General features: G+C 37.1%; 1 protein-coding gene across 10 annotated transcripts in view; it reads left to right on the top strand.

The window, feature by feature from the left end:
- The window catches only part of camta1a (calmodulin binding transcription activator 1a), a 335,809-nt gene that overhangs the window by 141,030 nt on the left and 171,387 nt on the right, over positions 1 to 23,392 (top strand). For all 10 annotated transcript variants that reach the window (XM_089124721.1, XM_089124723.1, XM_089124719.1 and 7 more), the window contains one exon: positions 4,350 to 4,417. In XM_089124721.1, the coding sequence (XP_088980847.1) occupies positions 4,350 to 4,417 (68 nt within the window). The remainder of the gene's footprint in view (positions 1 to 4,349; positions 4,418 to 23,392) is intronic.

Here is a 23,392-nt window from a genome sequence, read left to right as displayed (position 1 = left end):
TTCTTATTTGCACCATGTATGAGAGGAGTAATTTTGCAAGTTACTAAACACTGTTAATACAGGATATAGCTAAGAAAAACTTCACTAATTATTGATCAAAAATATATTTCAAAACTGGAAAACGTTGAATGTGTAATGCCATTGCTGTTTTCATGTTTATTATTGTTTGTTCACGTAATGCAGGGATTCACAAACTTTCACAAACCCCTTTTGGCCTAAAATATTTACTTGGAGACCCCTGAGATTTTCAAGTTAATTTTTCAGTATTTTTACAACACATTTGCATCTTCACAGTTCTCTGAAGTCTGTTAATTGTCACATTGACATAGATAAATAAAACATTATAATTTTTTTTGTGTTTAATTGTTTAATTTTGATTATATACATACATGTATATATATATACATATATATAAACTCCATTCAATTAGATTTTCTTACTATTTTGATTGTCCCTTTTGTGCTTTTACAACAGCAGCACTTCAGTGTGAACTCCACAAGTTTGTTTAACATAATTATGATTTTTTTCCAGCATTTCATTTCATTCTGAATCCCAGGTTTTCAATGGTCTCAGAAGTTTCGACCCCACCGTACGTTATTCTTCACTTTATTCACAATTCAATCTAATGAATGCATCATCATTTCATACAGGTCTATATAAAGTAAGCAAATATCCTGAGTGCTCACATCTGTCTCTCAAGAACATTTATCTTATACTTTAAAGACCCTCTGTAACCCATTTACTTACTCCACTATATCTGGGACTTATTTGTGTTTTTTTAACAGAGTAGAATATGGCAGAAAGCTTGAAGGTGTGTTTTAGTAGGAGTCTTTTCAGAGAAGTACAATGAAGTCTGGAAGTGCTTGTGGAAAAAAGTGTGGGTTGAAAGAATGAGGTTGACATATGCACAACCCATGAAAACTCACGCTGTGAATGATGAATCCATTTGATCAAGTCACATTCTTGTTTCAAACTCAGAGAGACCTTTAATTTAAACAGCCTCATAGTGTCATGTTAGACTTAATGGAATATTAGTATTCAAATGGAGGAGTTCGTTCCCCTGAGTGTCTATGAGCTTTTTTGTCTCAAAGGCTCAATGGCTCATGGGAACATGGAGATGTGTTATGGATGGTATTTAGAGACAAGTGTCTGATGGGTGCTGGAATAATGCCAGAGAGATGCCTATCTCTGCTTTTAATGGAATGTCTATCATTGTTTTAAGTGATCAGCCCTGTAAATTCTGACTGTAAATTTTGATCTTATCCACATCAATCCAAGCGTCAAAAGGTAGAGACGACAAACGCGCACGTCGTGGGTCAGCCAGGGACACAGATACTACTGCTGCAACAAACATCAAATGTCTGCCAATACAAGCAGCATCTTGTGCGCAAGAGAAATGTGATGGGAATTGCATTTATCAGAGCTGCTTCTCTGTCTCCTCGTGATTTAAAAAGGAGGGAAGGATTGGGAAAAATTGTGTTTGCTTGCATGATGTAGTTATTGTGTCAATTTTGAGCACCAGAAACAAAGGAAGGGAAATATGCATGTCATATTTTATTTTCAATTGCCAGACGTCTTCTTATGTTCACAGAAGACCCTCTTGCTTTAGCTGTCGGCGGTGACAGTTTGATTGAAAATTGAGGCCGTTGTTGTCCGGTATCCTATCAGGAAGGCGTTTTCAAAATTGAATCAGAGATGTGTCTCAGAGGCTCTCGTTTACACGTTGCCTTCAGATGGAGACAGAAACAGGAGAGGAGATGGGGAAAAAAGGTGGCTGTGTTTCGTGTGAGCTATTCTCCTTGTAGAGGTGACACCATTTAGCATATTAAGAGCATTTTAAACTGGTACGGGTAGACACGGTTCTCCGTAATCAGCTTTTCTGATGTAAGCTCCTGATACATGGATTTTACAGACTCTCCAATGTCAAGGTCCTCTTCTCTGGGCACATGTTCAGCCAGCTCTGTGGCACATTGCTCTTGGTTTCTAAATGTTGTTTTCTGGTGTGCTACATGGTTGAATAATGTGCGACCTCTATAGAATTTGATTTAAATTACAATCAGCACATGTATTCAAAATATAAGTAAAATTTGAAAGTGGTACAAAAGTTTTTTAAAACCATATTGAAATCAACTGGAAAACAAACAGAACATTTTTAAAGATCTTTTCTTCTCTTTATCGTGGACACTCTTATATGTCATTGAACCAATATTTATAGAGAACTTGTTGGGCTGGCCATGAGGTCAGTAGTTGATTGACAGCTGCTGGACAGACTTAGATGCACTATCTTGACAACTGAACCAAATCAACTCAGATGAGAACTATCCGCTAATAAAACCGCACAAACTTTGTCTCTCGCAGCTGTTTAATGGCTCTTTGCTTGTTTTTGTTTGTTTTTTTTGCCGTAAGGTTATTGCACCTTTATGGCTGATCGGGGGGTTGAAATAATCCTCGACATCTGTTCGGGGAGTGGTTGGGGGGATGCCGACGCTTGCCTTTTATTTACTGGACCGGGCCTCTCGGCTCATCCCCCCAGCTCTGAGGTCGGCATGTTGACTTTTAATGGGAAAACGATAAAAAGAATCTCAAATGGACCTCAAGGTCAATGAAGGAGTTTCGCCCCCAGCTATCTCTATGGCTTTTAAAACAAACATTACTCATGAGCACCACAGTAAATTAGCACCATGCACCAAAGTTAGACTTATTTTATTGAGGATTACTGTTTTAATTGAGTGTTTAATAAGATAAAGTTTTCTTTCCTTTCATGTAGTTACATAAGTGCAAGTATAGTTACTGCAAAAACAGCATATACAAACTAAAAATTGTGTAGCTCATCTGTAGCATTTTCGGTTTGTTAAGCCAGGCAAGAGTGTTTTTTTTTCTTTATGGAGTGGCTGTCTTACTCTTCTCCATGGTGATATTCCACAGCCTCTTCCTCTCGTCCTTCTCTCTTTCCCTCTGGCCCTGATGACAGGAGGGTAGAACGTTAATCAGAACGGCGCTATCTCTCAGACAGCCCCTGCAGGCTATCGCCAGCTCTAGCGGTCTCTTTGTGGGCAATGCCAGTCTTGGCACCCTGGTTCCTCGAGGGATGGCCATACTGCCAATTGCGACAGAATTACACTGTAGAGTTACTGACTATAAATATATATTACACTTCCCAAGGACATCTGAATACCATCGTTGAGTAGAATTTGGGCTATTATTGATAGACTTCCAGTGTTTAATTAGATTAGTAAATAAAACCTTGTCAACCTCAGATGCGAGAAGAATATTGAAATTGATTGTAGTGTGATGGATTTACATTATGTAGATTGCTTGATGTAATGTTCTAGAAAGTAAGCTTATTGATTGACAGTTTTAGATATTTTGTGAACCACTATTTAAGTGATTTCAATGAGATTAAAAACCATTTGAATTTGAAAACAGAAAAAAAAGTACAAATGAAATGATTTGTAATGAAATCAAAGTGAATGACTTTTATGCTGTTATGTTCTTGTGATAAGTCTATTGAATCTGCATGTAGAATTAAATTTAATGAGCCTGAAACTCATACTCAAGTAAAAGATAGCAAAGTTTTAATAAACTATTGCTCAGCACTTCTGCAGAAATGCGCTTGAAGTTTCTGTCAGCAATGTTGTGGCAAGTCTTTACAAATCTTTTCTTAAAGTTGTTCTGTTTCATCTTAATTTACCCAGAACAACACGTGAAGTTAAAAAAAATAATTGGACTCTTGTTGGATAACATAATTTGGGTCCCTCCGTTTTCTTTCACTCCGTGAAATGAATGGCTGGCTGTCACAGGTAATCATGAGGTTGCTTGTCAGTACTCGGTCTGCTTTCATTTCCCATGATTAGCTTTGTGAAGGAATGATGGGGTATGTTTCACTCATCCACTTGTCTCTTTTGTTGGGTGACAGTGATGACTGGGTTAACATCGGTACGAGAAATCACATCATCTGCTGTCATGCTTCTTTTGCATCCCAAGAAACGATTTCTTTTTTTGTTACAGCAATCAAAACAACCAACTGCAAAAGAGGAATTCATGTCATTCACATCTTCATATAGTAAAATTTGAGCTTCACACAAAGAGGGAGGAAATATGTGCGCAAAATGTGCTGAATGCAATTTTCAAGCGCTGTTCCCGAGCTTGCGGGAGTACTATACGATCTTAAACTGGTTTGTTTTGAACTCATATCCGTGATGACTATGTTTTTAGACACATTTTTTGTCTTAATACCTGTTTAATTCTGTAAATGCACTTTAAAGTCCAATCATTTCACTGTGCACATGTTAAAAAGCTGTTGATATTCTGTAACGTCTACCTGTCTTTCTGCCTTCTCTGTTTGACAGGAAATTGCAGCATACTTGATTACATTTGAAAAGCATGAAGAATGGTTGACAACATCCCCTAAAACAAGGTAAGAGTGTTTATCAAATTACCATTAGAAAGCCCTTTCCCCCGAATTCCAGGTTTTATCTCTGTGACTCAAATGAAGCCATAGCTGGAGATTCCCCAAACGACCCACTTGAGGATTGCCGCTTTCTTTAAAAGTTTGGTGTTTGGTATTGGTGGACATTGATGGCAGTTTCAAAAGGTTTACCTCTTTTAGGAGTTAGCCTTGCAGGTAATGGATTATTAATGTGGACTAATAACTGCAAATAGCCAATTAGCAGAGCTCTTAGCTCGATGCTCTATTCTAATTTCTTCTGTGGGTGCGATGGTAATGTGTTCATATCTAACAGCAAATTAAACGTCCTATAATAAATGGATGTGTGAGCTGAAGGTGTCTAACTGCGCAGAAGTGTACGGTAGGTGTTGACTGACATTGAAGAGGGAAAAGTGAGCATGTCATGTCTATTAGCGAGTGTATGCGTGAATGTACCTGAATCAATCTGTCATCTTGGTTAATGGCTGATGGCTCACCCTGGGGTCTGAAGCACATCTGGTAAATCTACATGTTACCAGGCACCACAAGAGTAGGATTTGTGTATTTTTTAAATAGATTGTCTATACACTTGATTGGCTGTAAGCTAGGCCAGCAGTGGTGGATTTGAGGTGTAATGGAGTGCCACTTATCCAGTGTCAATGATGCTGCTTATGTGAATAGTTCAGAGTTAGTCAGGACGGAGGGTTGCCATGGTGAGTAGGATTTGGGAGATGAATTTGTACTGTCACTTTAATTTAGCAACTACTTCATAATTAAGCTTACTTACAGTAATTGAGTGAAACTCTTAAGGTGAGGCAGACACAGAACATGGCAAAAACATGCATGATTTTTCATGCATGTTTTGAGATTTTGGGCTAGTTTATTTCTTCAATATGTTTTCTTTCAAGCTGCTATAAAGAAAAAGTTTAAAATATACATTAAGATGTTTATTTTATTACATTTTGTTTACTTTAATTTCTCCCAAATTTACCAAGAAGTTATTGCATTCTAACGCGTCATGCCGTGCTCCATCTGTTTACTTAAGTCTGTCATGACCGGTATCGTTGTGAAGCTCTGAATCTCCTGAACAACGCTACAGTATGTAACCCATGATGGGCATTTCCTTTCTATCAGTAACCAATCGTGAATGTCCAAAGGGTGATTTAAAGCTAATGACGAAATCTCATTGGCTCCTACTGGTTTCTTCTAAAGTGATTCACTCAGACGCATCACGTGGTGTACTCTGCCAATATTCATTCATTTGTAGTTACTGCAGTTGTAGGCCTTATATCCCTGCCATGTTTTTAAATAATCAGTTTTCATGAGCTTGAAATATCATTTATTATTATTAATAAGGACTGGAGCACAGTACAAATATCTCAGCCTATGTAGCACCTATACCAAATTTTCCAGTTATACACTTAGCAGTATTCTGAAGATTTTTCTCAGAGGGATTTGTTAATAAATCTTAAATCATAATAAATAATAATAAATCATTCCTGGCCTGATTTATGTGATATTTTAATTAAAAAATATGGCGGAAATCTATTTTTTAAGGCTATGAACAGTATATTTTGATTTCATAGAAAGCATATATCCTAAAATCCCTCTGAACTTTTTTTTTTTTCTTGTGTGTAAACAAAATGAAAAAAAAAAAGAATTTTGCACCTGGCTTTATCATATGTTCAGATCTATCTACCAAAAATATATGCAAAATTGCACATATTTAATTAGATAATGCCTAATTTGCCTAATTAAACATACAATTAAAAAAAAAAAACTTTTAATAAATTTTTTTATATACTTGTGCAAGTAATCAACTAAGGAAGTTTCATGGTGATGTCTATTATTTAAATTTTTTTACACTATTCCCCTGTAGTGTCTCGCCTTATAGTGAACAAATATGTGAACAAATGTGTTCAATTGTCATTTACTCTACAAAATAAATCAAATCTTTTTTCTTCTTCTTTTTTAATTTAATTTATTTATTTTTGATAATATTAACCAACCAGCTGTATCCATGACTGCAACATGTGTAATATGCAACATTTTGTCAGTCGCATTTATTTTTGTAGTGCTGGGCCATGTAGCCCTGCCCATAGTAAAATGTCATTGGTTGAAAATTATTTTCCACATAGATGGTACATATTACATATAGTTAGTTCACTTTCAATGAGGAAATTATTGCACCTGGTTAGGACACAATGTAAGAGTTCCTTCTGTCCCCATGATTAAAACTCACTCCCCATATACAGTAGATATAACCAGTCACTAAAAAGAGATAAGAGAAAGAAGGTTACTTGAAGGTGGGGGAGAGTTTAGGGGGGAAAAAACAACATTTAATTTATCCTCCAATGCTCTTATGGTGTAATATTTTAAGAAGCTTATAGTGTGGGCACATTATGTATCTGTGTGTACATTCCAGGGTTTAAGTCCATTTGTTTCTTCAGTCTGTTTTTCCTAGCCTCAGGTTAAGCCCTCCAGTCTCCTGTTCTAGCCAGTTTGTCGAAACAGAACAGTGCTTTCTCCATCTCCCGCCTGCTTCCAGAAGGAAGTCCCACTTCTCTCCCAATTAGAGAGAGCCGATCTTATACTATTAGACAGCACAGAGTCCTTTCTCCTCAGTGCCAGACACTGGAAACTGCTTTTCTCCATTCTGTGCACAGGAAGTGCATCGGCACAGAAAAAAAAAGAAGCAAAGCTGATGAGGGATACTGCTGTCTTTCACGCTTGTTCATAGTGAATGAAACATGGTGTCGTCATCTCTCTCTCTCTCTCTCTCTCTCTCTCTCTCTCTCTCTCTCTCTCTCTCTCTCTCTCTCTCTCTCTCTCTCTCTCTCTCTCTCTAAATATCAATTTCTGTCTTCAATCCCATAACCAATTATAGTGAATTTGTGTGGTTGACTAATTTATAATAATTTTCTTTAAATTGCGTGATGTTTTAATGTATGTGCTGTTATCTGTTTTCCCTCTAAGCTTAAAATGTATCCTCTTTAAGCACTGTTTTTAATAGCAATCAAATGGCCAACGTATGGACCATTGCATTAAATTGCATTGTTGTTTACAGTAGTGTTCCACGACCACTGAATTTTTAAGACTGCGTGTCAACTGTCCAGATTTTAAAAAGGCAAAAAACATATCTTATATAAACACCCCATAACAGTTGGGTCGATTGACTCCAGCCTAATTTCAGTATACATGGTCTCCTTAAGAAAAATTAGTCAGCCAACAAGCTACTCGTTTTTGAAAGATGTAGTTTTGCACATCCATATTAACAATCCTAATTCATGTGCAAATGGACTTTAAGTACTCCAACTTCCACCCAATTTTTCTCTTTGCCTGTAAGGGACATTGATAATGGCTGGACATAAAGCAAAAGCCAATTATAAGACATTTCCTTGTGCAATTGCTAGAGATGAGCTGAAGAGCACCCCGTCGGCTTTTTATCTCCAACACACAAAAAAATTGCCCATGAATAAAGTCTACCTCTCTGCACTTACTCACTGCAGCTCTGTGCAAAGTAAAGTGTATTATCACTCGCTAAAAGAAAGTTGGGAGGAGTTCTTGTGTGTGCTGTATGGAATTCCTCTCCTAATATTAGGGTTATTGTTTTTTTTTTATGTTATGTTAATAACTGTATCATTGTTATTTTTTTTGTTTGTTAAGAGTTTTTAAAAAAAAAAAATTTATTTAGTTGTCTTTTCAGTTGTATTACATTAGAGTCATTTTTATTTAATTCAAGGCAGTGTCTGAGTGATTTATGAAAATGTATTGTTTTCCCCCCAGAAATTAAGGTGTACCATGTAACTTTTGTCCCTCTAGCATTAAAAAAATATATGGTTCTTTGTCATAACTAAAAAGAGATAGAAAGATTATCCTACTGCTCATGAAAGATTCACCACTTGGCTTAATAGATATAACCAGTTTAGATGGAAAGATCTCAAGCTGAAGATGTTACTGTAGCTATATCCATCAATAGACATGGTACTTCCTTCAAAATAAATTACTACACAGCGCTACAACCCATAATGAAATGACCTTTCACAATAGACAATGCTTTACAGAGAACTACACATGGGAATTTATCTGTTCAATAAAATACTTAAAATATAAAAAGTTAAAATAGGCTTAACCATTGTGAATCAGGGTAAGACAAAAACACGTCTTGAAAGAAGGTCTTATGATGCATTGATTCCTTATTTCAATTTTGTTCATTTTGAACAAAAAAGTTACGTAATTTACCTCTCACAAAAACGTTTTTTTTTTTTCTTTAAAAATACTAACACTGCCTAACAATAGCGAGTACTGTAGCACCCCATGTCAGGTGGTCTGTAATACCTTGAGAAAACTATTCATTGCTTGGCTTATTTTGAGTGGCTGTCAAAGAAGAAAGATGTTTTTAGAACCAGCCGTAGGTGTAGAATCTATCTGGGTGTAAACGGGGCCATGCTAAAGCAATCCTTATGAACACAAGTAAGAAACTGCTTGTTGAGCACTTTAGTGGTGTCTTTTAAACGTTTTGCTGAGTTTAGGTTTCAAAGAGATCTGTTCAGTCATTTTCAACAGTGTATTTATAGAGAAATAGGATGGTTTGATGAATATTGTTGTTTATCAGCATGTGGTGGTTTTCATTTGGATGTTTTTGAAAGAGAAGCCTTAGCAGAAAGAGAGAGAGATGACAGCAGGGCTTTGACTGAAAGGTAAAAAAAAAAAAAAAATCCGGTAGTCAAGGCAGAGTGAATGTCGAGGTTCAAGGGTTACGGGTTAAGCGATTTTCTTGCAGTATGTCATTTGCTCCTCCTCCTTCCCGGTGGAAGCCAGGAGCTCTGAGGCGCCAGGCTACAGGAACTGACTCAGCCTGTGGGCAGGCCAGGCTGAAGAGACAAGGGAGGCAGAGGTCAATGGGCCATAGAGAGTGTAATAGCTAAGCAGTATGCCATGCATGTATGGAGGCGTAGCCCGGGGCTCTGGACTCATACGTATACACAAGCACACACACCTGATCACGTACAGTCAACATGTGAGAATCGGGCCAGAGCTTGTGATAACGCAGAATAAATATCCTATTCATATTACCAAAGATCAGTCACACGAAAGAACCAGAACTGTTAGAAAAGACGTCATAAAAAAACACAGTACCAACATCGGAATAAGCTGATTTATATTTAAAGCATATAAATACGTTCCTAGTGATTATTAAGGTTGGCTTTAAAAAAATTCAAGGCCAGAGCACCATGATTGATGCATTTGGTTCCTTTAATGAACATTCCCTTTCAGACAGGAAGTGCAACAATGCTTAAAATCAATAGGACCGCTTGCACACCGGCCACTGGAACAACACTACAGCTAATTCAGGCCATACCTGTCAAAGCCCAGAAAATCTCCCACAACTCCAGTGCACCGCACTTTAATTTACACTGGCGGCCACCTCCTTTTCCATTTCTATTAAAAGGAGAGCTCTGCATTAAGCGTTAATGAAAACCGGAGCCGCCTTGTGATTTAGGTGAGAGCGGCTGAAGCCCCACAGCGCTGACTGCTTAAAAAGGGCTGGGATTCACTGCACTTTTTTAACACACATAAACACAAAATGGCATGCACGCTCCCTTTAATGAAAAACCCTTTAGTCTAGACTGGAGAAATAAGATTATTAGTGCTGAACATCAGAAGATTGGACATGATAGTACTTGCTAAGTTTATTTTTTAGTACAGATGTTTGAATGATTTTATCATGCACAGATCGTTCAGTTTGTTCCAAGTAAACCAAGCTAGCCTTGTCAGCTAGCTCTCTTTAAGTGTCTTTGTTCGTAAGTTAATGTGAGTTGGAGTTGGATGATTTATAGACAAACTTGCTTTCAGGATCTAGTTCATTAATGCTTGAGGGTGAGCTAAAGCACCTGTCCTTCACACAGCTTCATGCACTTTCCTGCCTGGCCTCAGGTTTACGTCATATGTCTCTGGAAGGCATCCAACAATACAGTTCTCTCATTATTGCTATCCCACACCTTAGTCCTTGACTGAAAATAGGACAAAGGTACCAGTCTGACAAGAATTGGAGTTTGTACAAGATAGCAGGTGCAAGCAGTGAGCGCTTTTGAGGACGAACTAAACACTGGATTCACAGGGTTATAGCATCAGATCTTGTGTGTCTGAGGAGCTTAGAAGAAAGCAAACTACATATTTATGATCATTATTTTATATGCAGCTCTGTACAGTACGATTTTTAAATATCAGTACGATTTTTAAGGATCTGAAACAACATTATAGGCTGATTAAATGACAGATTTTGGATGAACTTTTCTTTGCTAGTTTAAGGATATGCTAGTAAGATCGGCTGTCATATTAATAACTAAATGGACAAGATAGGATGCCAGTAGTATTTGACTGTACCAACTGTTGTTTTACATAGAAACTTGGCAAAATGGTCAAAATCCATATTAAAGGTGTACCAGGAAACACACTGTGAGTGTAGTTAGTGTTCAATGGAGGTTTACAAAAGAGTCCCATAATCACAGACATTGCTATCTGAAAAGGATTACTTTTCTCAGAGGACTCTTGAGTTAGCCCAAAACAAAAACAAACAAACAAATGAACAAAAAAAAATGGTCATGTATGTCTGTGACACATAAATGTACCTGACCTTCTCAAGGGAAACTAGTCTAGTCTGGGGCTTAAGTCTCATATTGTTTAGTCTGTGTTTCAATGTCTTATGGGTCTGTAGTGGCTTGTTGTGAAAGTTGAAGTTGTGCACAGCTTTCTGGGGCTTCCTACGTAACTACTGTATCAAACAATAAGTGTCTCTCTTCTGACAATCTGCAATGACAGTGTAGTCTGCCACCCTCATGGCCTCATGCACTACGCCTCTCTCTCTCTCTTTTTTTTTTCTTACTGTTTCTTACTGTTTTGCTGCTTCTCCCTTCTCCCTGTCCCACCATCTACTCCAGCACAGCTCCCAGCAGAGCACTCCAAAAGACACAGCTTTGATTAAAACCTACAGCAGCACCGCTAGTGCAAAGAACAGTCCCAAGCTATGACAACAGAAATGGGCACACAGTCCCAGCCACACTAACAGCAAATTGCATTTGTAACAACTCAAGTAAATGAACACACACTCCACAGCAACACTTAAAGTAGTGCACTCTCAGTTGAATGTTTTTTATTTGTGGGTGAGCACATTTGTGAAAGTGTGTGTGTGTCCATTTGTGTTTCCATCTCATCAAGCATTGAGTGCCATTGTGCTCAGCATGTCAGGTGAAAACTGTATTTAAGGTCTGGCCAAGCTCATGCATGATGCTTTGTGGCACCAATGAGCTTGTGTGTGCTTAGAAGTGTGAGAGGGCTGGAAAATGCTTGGCGTAAACATCGCAAGCCTGCAATCCTATTGTATATGCTTGTTTTGGATGCAGTAGCAAACTTTATTTCTCAAGGTGGTAAATTTTTTTTTATATATTTTATTAAATAAATATTTTATGGAATATAATATATGTGCTTGTGTGTGTGCAGTATATTATACATTTCATATATTATATAATATAAATATATTTTCATCCAAATAAATAAAATAAAATACATTACAATTTTGGATGAAAGTGATGAAGGAGGACGGTGTTTAAGTCTGAAGGCCACAGATATGTCAGCATGGCCTATTAGCCATAACCTTAGTGACCTTCCCCAGGTAGAGTGATTGAAGTTCAGCCAGACTGACGTCAACGCCCCTCATCCATCCACATACCCTGAGAGGACACAATGCCCCACAAAAGAGCTGCCAAGCCTGGGGCCTGACCAAGGGCAACCATGCCACCCACTGGCCCCCTGGGCAAGAGCCACTCACAACCAAGAGGAAGATGGGAAAAGAGAGAGAGAGAGAGAAGGGTAAAGAGAACGAGGACAGGGAGAAAGACAGACAAGTCAATTGAAGGAGAAAGAGAGTGGATGAAAAATGGAAAGGGGACAGAGAGTGAAGATGATGGAGGGATAAAGCAGGGGAAAATGGAAACATGTCGATAAGAAGAAAGTGAGTGAGTCAAATGGAGATGGGCTGAGTTATGATGGATGTGGTTTAAAGAAGGGAGGGGACATCACACACAGAGTAAAAAGGGAGGGCGATAGAGAGAGAGAGTGCAGAAAAATGCAGAACGTCAGAATGGATTGAGATGGAGACTGACAGACTAGAGTCAGTCACATGGTTTAGGGCCTGTTTAGGGAAGCATGTCCTGGCCTGAATTGAGCAAGAGCAGCACCTCAAGCATGGTTGATTTATATAATCTACTAAAGGTATAGTTGACAAAAAAAATCATTTATTCACCCTCACATTGTTCCAAACCTGTATGCCTTTTTTTGGTCTGTGGAATAATTTTTATCTTATTTTTTTGTCCATGGTTTGAAAGTCAATGACAAAAACTTCTTTTGCATTTCGCAGAAGAAAGTCGAGCTGAAAGAAAGTTTGGAACGACATTGAGCAAATTATTTTTGCATCAACTATATCTTTAAGATGCAGCTTACGGACTTTTTCTTTCCCCTGTCAACTTCAGTAGAGATCAGTATACTCTCTGTTGCTGTGAGATCAAACTGTTGCCCGCACAACAGCCACAGGAAATACCTCAGAATGCCATTTGTCCATGTGCCAACGGGCAGAGAGCAAAGAGGTTGACCTGAGGAGATTCAGGCACAATTAAAAGAGCGTGACCAAGTGTAAACACTAATGCCGGCAGTGTAAGGGGAGGCTGCAGGAAGAGGCCCGCTGAATGAGGGGATGGTTGAAAAATTAAGCTAGAAAGAAAAGTTGATGTCAAGCAGGTGTTCAAGGAGAAAGTGTCAGCCAAGCGGGCCGAAATGGGGAGAAGTGCTGCCACTGCAGTGTAATAATAAAGACTTAATTAAATTAGTGCTTCTGCACCGGTGCACAGCACACTGGCGGCCTGTCAGCTCCAAACAGCCCCTGTACTGTTCTTCAGACATGGAGGCACATTCACCCAAACACACGCACATGCACAATAGCATAGCTAAATGATTACACTCCTCCAGAATCCCCCAGTATCTCTCAATCCCTGGTCCTCCTGGTTTCGTATACTGCCGTTTAGCTACCTCGGCCCACTTTGTCTGCTATTTCTCTGATTGTTTTACAGTGCTGGGTATTTCCATGTGAAAGGTGTCACAAATGTGATAATCTCAATTATCCTATAAAGCTTGAATGAGATTAAATGGAGACTTGTCCGGCCTTTTAGATGATTCTCCTGAGATTCCCCCCAGTATTATTATTATTATTATTATTATTATTACTAAAGAAGTATTTGTTTCAGTACAAATAATGTTTTAATAAATTGTTTTTATTTGTTGAAAATTATTGTTGCAGTAATCAAAATTATACCACAGATTGTTCTAAACACAAAATATTCCTTGATTGATTTAAAATTGATTTATTTATACACACATAGATGTCATGTTGCATGAAAGGTGCTGGATATGTGGGTGGCGTAGAGGCAGTGTCCCAGCAGGCTGTCTCCTGGCACAGTAGAGCTGGAAATGATCAGTCCTGCTCCATCTGAAAGAGAGTGGATGGGAAGCCAGGCTTGAGGGTGTTGTCTTTGCATTACGTAAGGAGAATGGTAGAAAAATAGGACTTGGGTATGTTCCAGGGAGCTTCGTGAGTAACCTGCCCTACCACACTTCAGTGCTACACACAGACACCAGTCCTGTTCCATCTGTAGGTCTCCAGCGGGGTGGAGTGGCACAGGAAGAACACAGCGTGTGTGTGTGTGTGTGTTTGTGATTCTGTATATACACAGAGCAACAGGATGTTTCACACATCCACAAATACTTAGCATGCATTTAATACATGAGGGTCCAAATTGTACTTTTTGGACACACACCTGCATTTGAAATTGTTATTCTGAATAATTCAATTACATTCATAATTAAATATTACATTTTGCAATAACTTTATTCACATCTCTGTACGTATGAGATTGGATTTATTTACCTGTATTTTCCTGGGTCAAAAATGGTCTTTGGTGGTGGTGGATAAACACAGTCATCTGCACGCAGTACAAAGTTACCAAGACGAGTACTGACAGTAAATCCAAAATAAATGAATCGGTTTGCATGAATCGGTTAACTTTATTTTAGTGCTGTCAAGCCTGTCTTTTCAGCAACCATTACTTCAGTCCACAGTGTCACACGCTCTAAAAAATTATGTGTTGGATTTACTTAAAATGTATATGCACCATTTTTGCATCATTCTTTTTAAGTGATCGTGACTTGGAATAATCTTACTTAAAATTAATTAAAAAACCTTTGTTAAATATTTGAGTTCAGGCAACATTCTTTACAGGCCATGTGAGATCAAAACAAATCTTAGTTCTTTTATAACATAAGCTTGGTCTTTTATAACATAAGCTCGGTTATCTATAAAAATAAGACAATTAAATGAGTTAAACTAACCATTTTAACTTATTTGAGGTCTTTAGTTATTGGTCTGCTTACTGCACTGCTCCAGTACATTCAATGTCTTAAAATAAATTAAACATGCAAATCACACACAATAAAGCATTTAACTTTATTATTTATTTTTTTACCCAAAACTTTTAAATTGCATCTTAATATATATTCAAATAGAAAACAGTTGTTTTAAATTGTAAAAAAAAAATATATATATATTAACAATAATCACAATATTACAGTTTTTGCTGTATTTTGGATCAAATTAATGAAGATTTGGTAGGCAGAAGAGACCTCTTTTAAAAACAAGGACATTTAACTGATCAAAAGACAGTTAGAGTAAAGACATGTTCTATTTGAAGACTGAATTCTATTTTTCAAATATGCTTTTCTTTTGAACTTTCTATTCATCAAAGAATCCTGAAAAAAAATGATGTATAAGAAATTTCTTTCAAAAACATTTTAAAAAATCATAATTATTCTAAACTTTTGAATGATAGTGTTTAAAGTTTTATTTATAGTTTGTTCATTTATTAATAGTTTTAGTAATTTATTAATAGCGTTTTATTGAATTATTTATTTCGATTTTTATGAAATGTATATGTGGTCATTAGATTCTCAGTGATAATAATCATGCCACACACACAGCAGTCCATGTCAGCATTTCTGTGTGTGTGGTGCAAACACACAGGGCCCCCTGTTACAGGTCATTAATCCAAATCCAGAACATATCAGCCTGGCCACGCTGTGAACAGTGTGCTGTCAGTCAGAGAGGAGCGATGCTGTGTGTACAGACACAGCCGGAGAGACATGCCGGATAGCTCCTGGAATCAATAGCTTATATATAACCCTCATGACAGGCCAAGGCTCTCTTACCACTCACAAGTCACCGGCAGCAGGACAGCATGCTCTAAGAGTGGATGCCATTGATTTAGGGCACGACAGCACCCGGGCCAGTGTTCTACCTAATACATGTGCTCTGCCTCTCCTTTTCTCGTTCACTCGTTTCACTTTATCACCTTCCACAACCGCTTTTGTCCTTAGACACACACACATAGAAGTAGAGTCTCACCTCTTGTGATATAAGTGTTGCTTTACATGGCTGTCATTCTGTTACATGAAACATTGAAGACTTTAATGCATTCAGCCATCTTGAGTTCTGACTGCAGGAAATAAAGCTTTTCCCTTCAAATGCTCCATTACAATCTTTGAAAGGACGGCTTGGAAAGGGACTACCCATAATTAATTTTGCATCACTGAATTAATTGTCTAAAGTGTATGAAGCCAATTGATAAATTATTCAGCCATTTTTAGTATGTGTGTTTGAAGGGAAGAAGGGAAAGGGGAGGTAAGTGCCAATTCAAATTGGAAAATTAATATTCATAACTTTTTTATGAAGTTAAAAATGGCTATCATTTCAAGGTTTAGGGGCGACTTAATGAACAGCCTCTGAAACAGGCAATATCTTCTGGCAGTCAGGGATAATTCAGGCAAACTGAATCCCTGATTCATACCTAGTCATTTGAGTTTGTTTAGACACGGGATCACAGTGTTGATACTGGGTTTATTCTGAAAAAAAATGGGTCAGAATTCATTAAAACCTTTAAAAGTATAAGATGTGTTTTCTCTCCCCAATAGTAATTATGGAAATTATTGTAGTTCTGTTGATCTTATCTATTAGACATCTGACATAAGCAATTCTTAAGCTAATTTATTTTCATTTCAAATTAATTGATCTTGTTTGGTTGAGTAAATGTTTTACTTGTGAGCATAAAACAATCCAGCAAAAATTAAGCTGTTAAAAAACGAATGACAACACACTAAATCCTTCATTACAGTGCTTGCAAGGCAGTAGTGTATTGATATTCCTTAATCATTCTGTTTTCTGCAGGCCCAGCTGCAGCTCTAAGATATAATGTCGGCAGTTTTTCAATTGTATAATTTTTATATACATACGTTTTTACACGTGCAGTATATTCCAAGTGTATTGTATGTTGTATCACCAGATGACTTGAATAGCTCTGTTTAGAAATAATGAATAATTCATGATTGGGGTGATTTTTTTTTTTTTTTTTTTTTTTTTTTTTTTTTGGTGGACTGAATCTGCAAATCTATAAACAAAATAATAAACAAATTACAAGCAAATTACAAGATACAAATGAAATAAATAGTGCTTTAGCCCATGTTCTTTGGGTAAGCCCAACAGTAGTCATACAAAAACGGAATAATCAAATGTAAAATAACACTGCATAGTCTTCACTGTAAATTAATCTTTGTTAAAGGTTCTCTTTGCATTTTGTTCTTTGAATAACATAGATAAAGGACAGTCAGCAGTGGGTATTCTGTTCACGTAAGCCATATGTGACTGTGTTTACGAGGATACTCACTGGCATAATTTTGCATGTATGTGTCTGTTCATGCAGAAACAGAGCTGGAAGAGAACTGAATTCGGTTTGTCTTGTGTGGCTCTTTGTGTGCGCGTAGATAGACTCGCTAGTTCAGAATTGATTTCTCTTTCACGTCTTCTTGCGCTCTAATGGTTTAAATTCGATTGAATGTTTAAACTGACAGGATCTAAAATGTGCAATTGATAAACTTTCACTTTATGATGGTTAAAATTAACTGAGAATCAAGTGTGTTTCAAACCACTTCGAACAGGATTTTTTTGTTAAATAATGCATTCATTTTCGGTTTGTTTTTCACCAGAACACTCGGAATTTAAGGCACGTCACGTGAGATAATTCTGTGATACTTTCTGCATCAATGCTTATCACTATTCATTGCCATTGCATTTCTTTTTAAATTCTCCTTTTCGGGTCCATAAAATAAGGCATTTTGCTTTTTGAGAGATATTTTCTTGCTATTTAAGCATGTGTGCCACAAAGACGCAGTCGCATTAAGTGTTTCTCATGCATAGATGAGTAAAAAAAAAAAGATGTGCACATTTCATTTACACAGCACCAAAGCCTAAAATGTAAGCTTATCTTAACTTTAATACTATTCTGCCTTGCAAGCACTGGTGTTTTCCTCATGAAATGCAAAAGCATTTTTTTTTCTGACTTGGGAATGAATGGCTCAACATACAATATGAATATGAATGAAATGAATGAAATTATGAATGAAATTTTCCAGGAGCATAATTGAGCTGTGTGTCTGTGTGCGCGCAGTAGATTTAGAGCGGGATTTGGTGCTGACCTCACTCTGAGAAGAGAGAGATGCATCAATATGATTTGGATATGATGATGTTGGAATGGACATGAAGAGTGTCAATTATTTACAGGTGATGTGCCCATTGAATTGGCAATGAAGTGCCCATAAATTATATCCCTCTGTAATCAACCCCTCAGGGAAAATAATGAAATAACTGCTGCTGGAGCGAGGGAACTGCTGTTCATCTAAGCCTGTTTGACTAGGTGATTTCTGAAAGGGTGGCCAGCTTTTGAAGTGACACTGGATGGTGAAAAGAAAGGAAATTGCACTGCTAAAAGGTCCCTAAATCCTCTTACTGTGAGGAACAGACTGTATTTTAGGTCCGTAACAAAGGAACTTATTGTTGATGCTGCATATTTGCTGTGATCACATTTAATGTGCACTGCTGTTTTTTTGTTGTACTCTGCTCTTCTAATGAAATAGAATGACCTTTAAGATTTGTTCACCTAAACCTGAAAATCGTGGTATTATTTTACACTTCCTTGTCATGTTGTTCCAAACCCATGGTATGGTATTTATTTATTTATTCATGAATTAATAAATATAGAGCTTGAGGCATTTGGACTGCTTTTGTGTTTTTTTCTTTCTTTCATAGAAAGGAACTCTTGAACCAGTGTTGTTTTAGTATCATTGCGATACTATTAGTTTTTAATAATATTTTAAATACAATTTTATTTTTAGATTTTTCCCTATTCAATTTAAATTAAGCCCACATGCTGGGCATTTCTGCCTGACGCACATGCACTGGTGCACTAGAGATGGCTGCAGGGTCATATATTTACTATTTTATTTCAGTTAATGTATGTTTATTTCAGATAACAGACGTTTTTTTCAAGTATTTTTTTTTTTTTTTTAGTTAGCTATAATAATCCTGAACAGTCATTTGTATTGATTCTTTAAAATTCTCCATTTGTGTTCAATGGACTGTTACTCCAGACTAAATTGGAGTATATATAGGGAAGCATTTAAAAAAAAGTTTTTTTTTTTTGTAATTTTATTCCTTCCCATATTACAATATATAATAGTGGTTAAACTGTTCCTTTAATCAGTACAACTCACGATCTGGGCTTGTCTTCTTAGACTGGCTAGTAATAGACATGGGCACTCTCTGCCAGGAACTCCCAATGTGAGTTTTTGGATGTATGATGGGCAAGGACCCATTTGAATTAACTAGTGCAAAATTTAATTATAAGGAATTATTTCTGGTCCGCTTGGTACCCTCTTTTATGTGGTTGTCTCGGGTGACAGGAAGTGATTTGGTGCTGGTCCAACATTGTGTCTCTCAACGTTAACGTCAGCCTTTTGTTACACAGGGCACATGAAGAGGGCAAACCTGTGTATGTTTGTATGGGAGTATGGCTATATCATAGCATATATCAGGATAGCCCCATAAGATCTTTTTCTGTAGATCTGGAAGAAATCTGCACACAGACTAAGCTATTTTTAGCATATTGCCTTTGTCCTTGTGATCGTTTTTGAGTGTGTGCGCAAGGCTGTAATGTTGTATCTTTTAAAGGAGCTTAGTCTCATTACACCCCCCTCTCCATGACCTCCTGTTTACCCTGATTCACACACAATAACATCAGTTCCTTCTCCCACATCCCTCCAACTGAAGAAATCAGCTCTCTAATGTTATTTACAGAAACACAGAAGAGAAGAAGATTTCCCTCTTCTTCTTTATTTGTGATCGTCTCTATGACAAAGAGAATGAAAAACTGAAAGAAAATGGGATCCTTTCTACCGCTTCTGATGGTAAATCGCAATGGGGCAGCAGATTTAGTTTGGTGTGCTTCCTCTTTCCTGCCTCGTTCTGTCATAGCAGGGGAAAAGCAGGTGAATTCACTCCACAATTAGGGCAGTGGAGGATTACTGCTGATGTTTGGCACAGGTTTAAGGATTTTATGTATAAATGTGACACATCAGAATCCTTTAAAACATATGCAAATAGCATGACACTCTAATGTTTTCATCTAGAGTGAGGGATCAGTTGGATAGAGTGAGCACCCATTGTGTGTGTTAGTTTGAGAGGCTATCGCACCTGACTAGATATCGGTGCATTGTCTCTCTCTGACAGACTTGGATGACATTCTCTACCTGAGTTTTTGAAATATGATAGCTATTTTAATGAAGCTGATACTGTACTGCATTTGCTCTGCCTCTTAAGTGCATGTCTCGTTATTGAGAACTCATTGTATGTACTCTTACCAGTCATTTTGTGTACAAACACTTTTGCCCATCAGCATGAATTTTGATCCACATTAAAGCTGGTTTCAGCCAAGAACCACCCACTTTAAATGGAAGGCTATCTGACTGACATTTAAAGAAATCAACCACTTCTGAAATCATATAAGCCTGTGAGCAATGCATGGTACTCAAAGATATGTTGTTTACTTGTTAATAATTGTCTCAAACAACTCTTGTATATCCTTCAAAGATTCAGTGCCTTCAAGCCTTACAAATTTAGTTAAACTTACTTTAAGAACTACGTAGTTAGTGATTTAAGCTTGTCGTTTCAAGAAAGCTTGTACAATTATTGTGTACATAGTTTTTTTATTATGTTAGTAAATGTATTATGATTCATTGCTTTTATTAATTTAGTCATCCTATCATATTAATTCGTTTTAGTCAGATTTACTAAACTGGCGTATAATTTGAGTTTGAAGAAAATAGCATGTTTGATTACTGTTAAATCTGAACATTGTTAGTGTATTGTTAATATTTTGTGCAATATGTCATATTTTCACCAAGAGCATGTTATAATTCATGAAATTATTCTTAAATTATCATTATGATGCACATATTTTCGTCTTATCGAAAATACACTCCGGGAACAAACTTGCTCGGGCTCGGACCGCATCAAACGAGCCCAGTGTAAAAGCCCCCTGAGTCTTGCTTTGGCAGTCCTCATAGGACACGGCTGGATGGCACTAAACCAATTCCACCTCATATGCTCTCACTGTTCTTTATCTAATCTGGCCCCTCCTCAGGATTCCAGCACACCACCTGATTCCTTTAAAAGGCTTAATTAAGGATCTGTGATTTAATTGCACTAATTGAATCACGGATGGCATGCTAGGCAACGGCTGTTCAGGCTGTTCTGAATCTTGTAAACATCAGCGGAAGATGACTGTCAGGGTAAGACTCAAAAAGTGAGGAGAGACCACAAAGAAGAAATGACAGGGTGAGCTGTGTACAGAATGAGAGAAGAGGAGGAACTAGACGGGAAGTATAAGGAAAAAAAAATAGGATTTTGAAGGCAGAGCAGCGAAATAAGATTCTGCAGACTATAGCACACTTGCATTAGTGTTAACTGACTATTTTATCCACTTTCTTTCACTTCAGCTCAAGGCATCATGACATAAAATCACTATATCGTAAATCACAATCGTTAGGAACCAGAATCGAAACAAGGAATCGGAATCGGAATCAGAATCGTTCAAATTCGAACGATACCCAACCCTACACACTGCCCTGATATACAATTTCATAATCACAAACTCGTCAGTCTTGGTCATTAGACAGAGGCGATTGATTAATATCCTAGATGCCTGTACTCTCGTTCATTGTAGAATATATTATTTAGTCCCCATAGATCTGAACACACTTAATTAAGGTAATACTATATCTAATCAGAGGTCATGACCATTACAAGCTGACCAACTTAACTTACTCTAATGGTAACTTTGTATAATCATGACATAGGATCCCACGCACACTTAGTTAAAATAATATCACAATAACCAGAGGTTGAGGCTCACCCCATTTAGATTGGTTTAATAACACTCTGTTGTTCTAAACGGAAACCCCATTATTGGGCTCTACAGTCTATTTGACTAATGCCAATGTGTTACTCGGAGCTCTGAAACTTCAGTCAGCGTGCTCCTTCTAAGCTGAATGTTAGTCAGTTACCTAAACGTAAATTTGTGGTGTTATGGACTTAACGTAATCTACTAAAGTTAATTATTTCAGGGTGAGTCAGAATAAATCCAAATGTAACGATTTATTAATAGTTAGGTAAATGCATCATCATGCCAATTACAGAATCAATTCAAAGATAATCAATACAAACCATCAAATGCTCTGAAATAAAGAGTAAAAGATGCATACCATTTTAAGTCAGTCAGTCGATGACAATGGATTTTTTTTTTTTTTTTTTTTTTTTTTTTGCTGCTTGCATTACAGTAAATGGTTATCTAAAGACGATTCTGATTATAGATTTAAATGTTTATATTTTGGGGGAAATTTTACTATGTGTTGATGAACTATTGAGGAATTATTCTCTGAGAAAGGCTTTTATGTAAATGAGATTACCAAGTATTTTTTCATGTTGACCGTTAACAGGGGTTACAACCTCTTCAGGGAAGAATTGGAGAGGAAGAGAGAGGATGTGTCAGCAGTTGTTCATGCATGCATGAGTGTCTGTGTTTGTCCCAGGCCTTGTGGTGGGAGGATTGCGTGCGGATTGGACTCAGCAGAGCTGAGAAGAGGTGGCAGGGGAGTGCTGGAGGCTCAATCATGATGGCCTTTGTGCAGTTGTCTTAGGCAGCCTTGGCCTGCACTGTAAAATATTGTCAGGATTTTAAAATATTTTCCTGACATGTTTTATTGTGAAAACTGTTCTGGTTAGGTCATTTTGTCTTGTGACAATTTAAATTGCTGAAATAAATAAAGAACCAGAACTGCCCAGCATAGACTGATCCCACTATGGGAGAATACTCATAAACCCATGTGCTCATGTGCTTGAATAATTCATATATATATATATATATATATATATATATATATATTAGGGGTGGCACGGTTCACAAAACCCACGGTTCGGTTTGTATCACGGATTTAGGGTCACGGTTTTCGGTTCTGTACGGTTCTTGTTATTTTTTCTTTTAATCTTTAACACTCCAGAAATGTACTTCAGCATGTGATATATAGCTTAATTATCCACACTTTAGGATACAGTATTAAAAAATATATATATTATATTCATGCAATCATGCACAAACTGAATTTGACTCTTTGACTTTAAGCACATTTTGGGACTATCTCAGAGGAAAGCTAGGTGAGATTTAGATACAGCAAGAGAGAAGAAATTGACATGCTTTTTGTTTATTTGGCAAAAAAAAGGAGAATGTGTATCACTATCTCTATAAGAACTTGTGCATTTTTATCACATAAATCTTATTTACACAAAGAAATTAACTTTCATGTATCAACTGCTGACTTTTGTAGCTCTTACCAAAATTCTATCTTTTAAAAAAAAAAGAGAGGAACTCTTAAAACACTGTCTTTTAAATGTCAATATACATGAAACCTCATTGCCTATAG

The sequence above is a fragment of the Pimephales promelas genome, chromosome 20 (genome assembly GCF_988280905.1).
Source record: "Pimephales promelas chromosome 20, fPimPro1.hap1.1, whole genome shotgun sequence".
Classification (NCBI taxonomy): domain Eukaryota; kingdom Metazoa; phylum Chordata; class Actinopteri; order Cypriniformes; family Leuciscidae; genus Pimephales; species Pimephales promelas.
The sequence above is the reverse complement of the archived record's forward strand: the minus strand, read 5'-3'. Positions and strand labels throughout refer to the sequence as shown.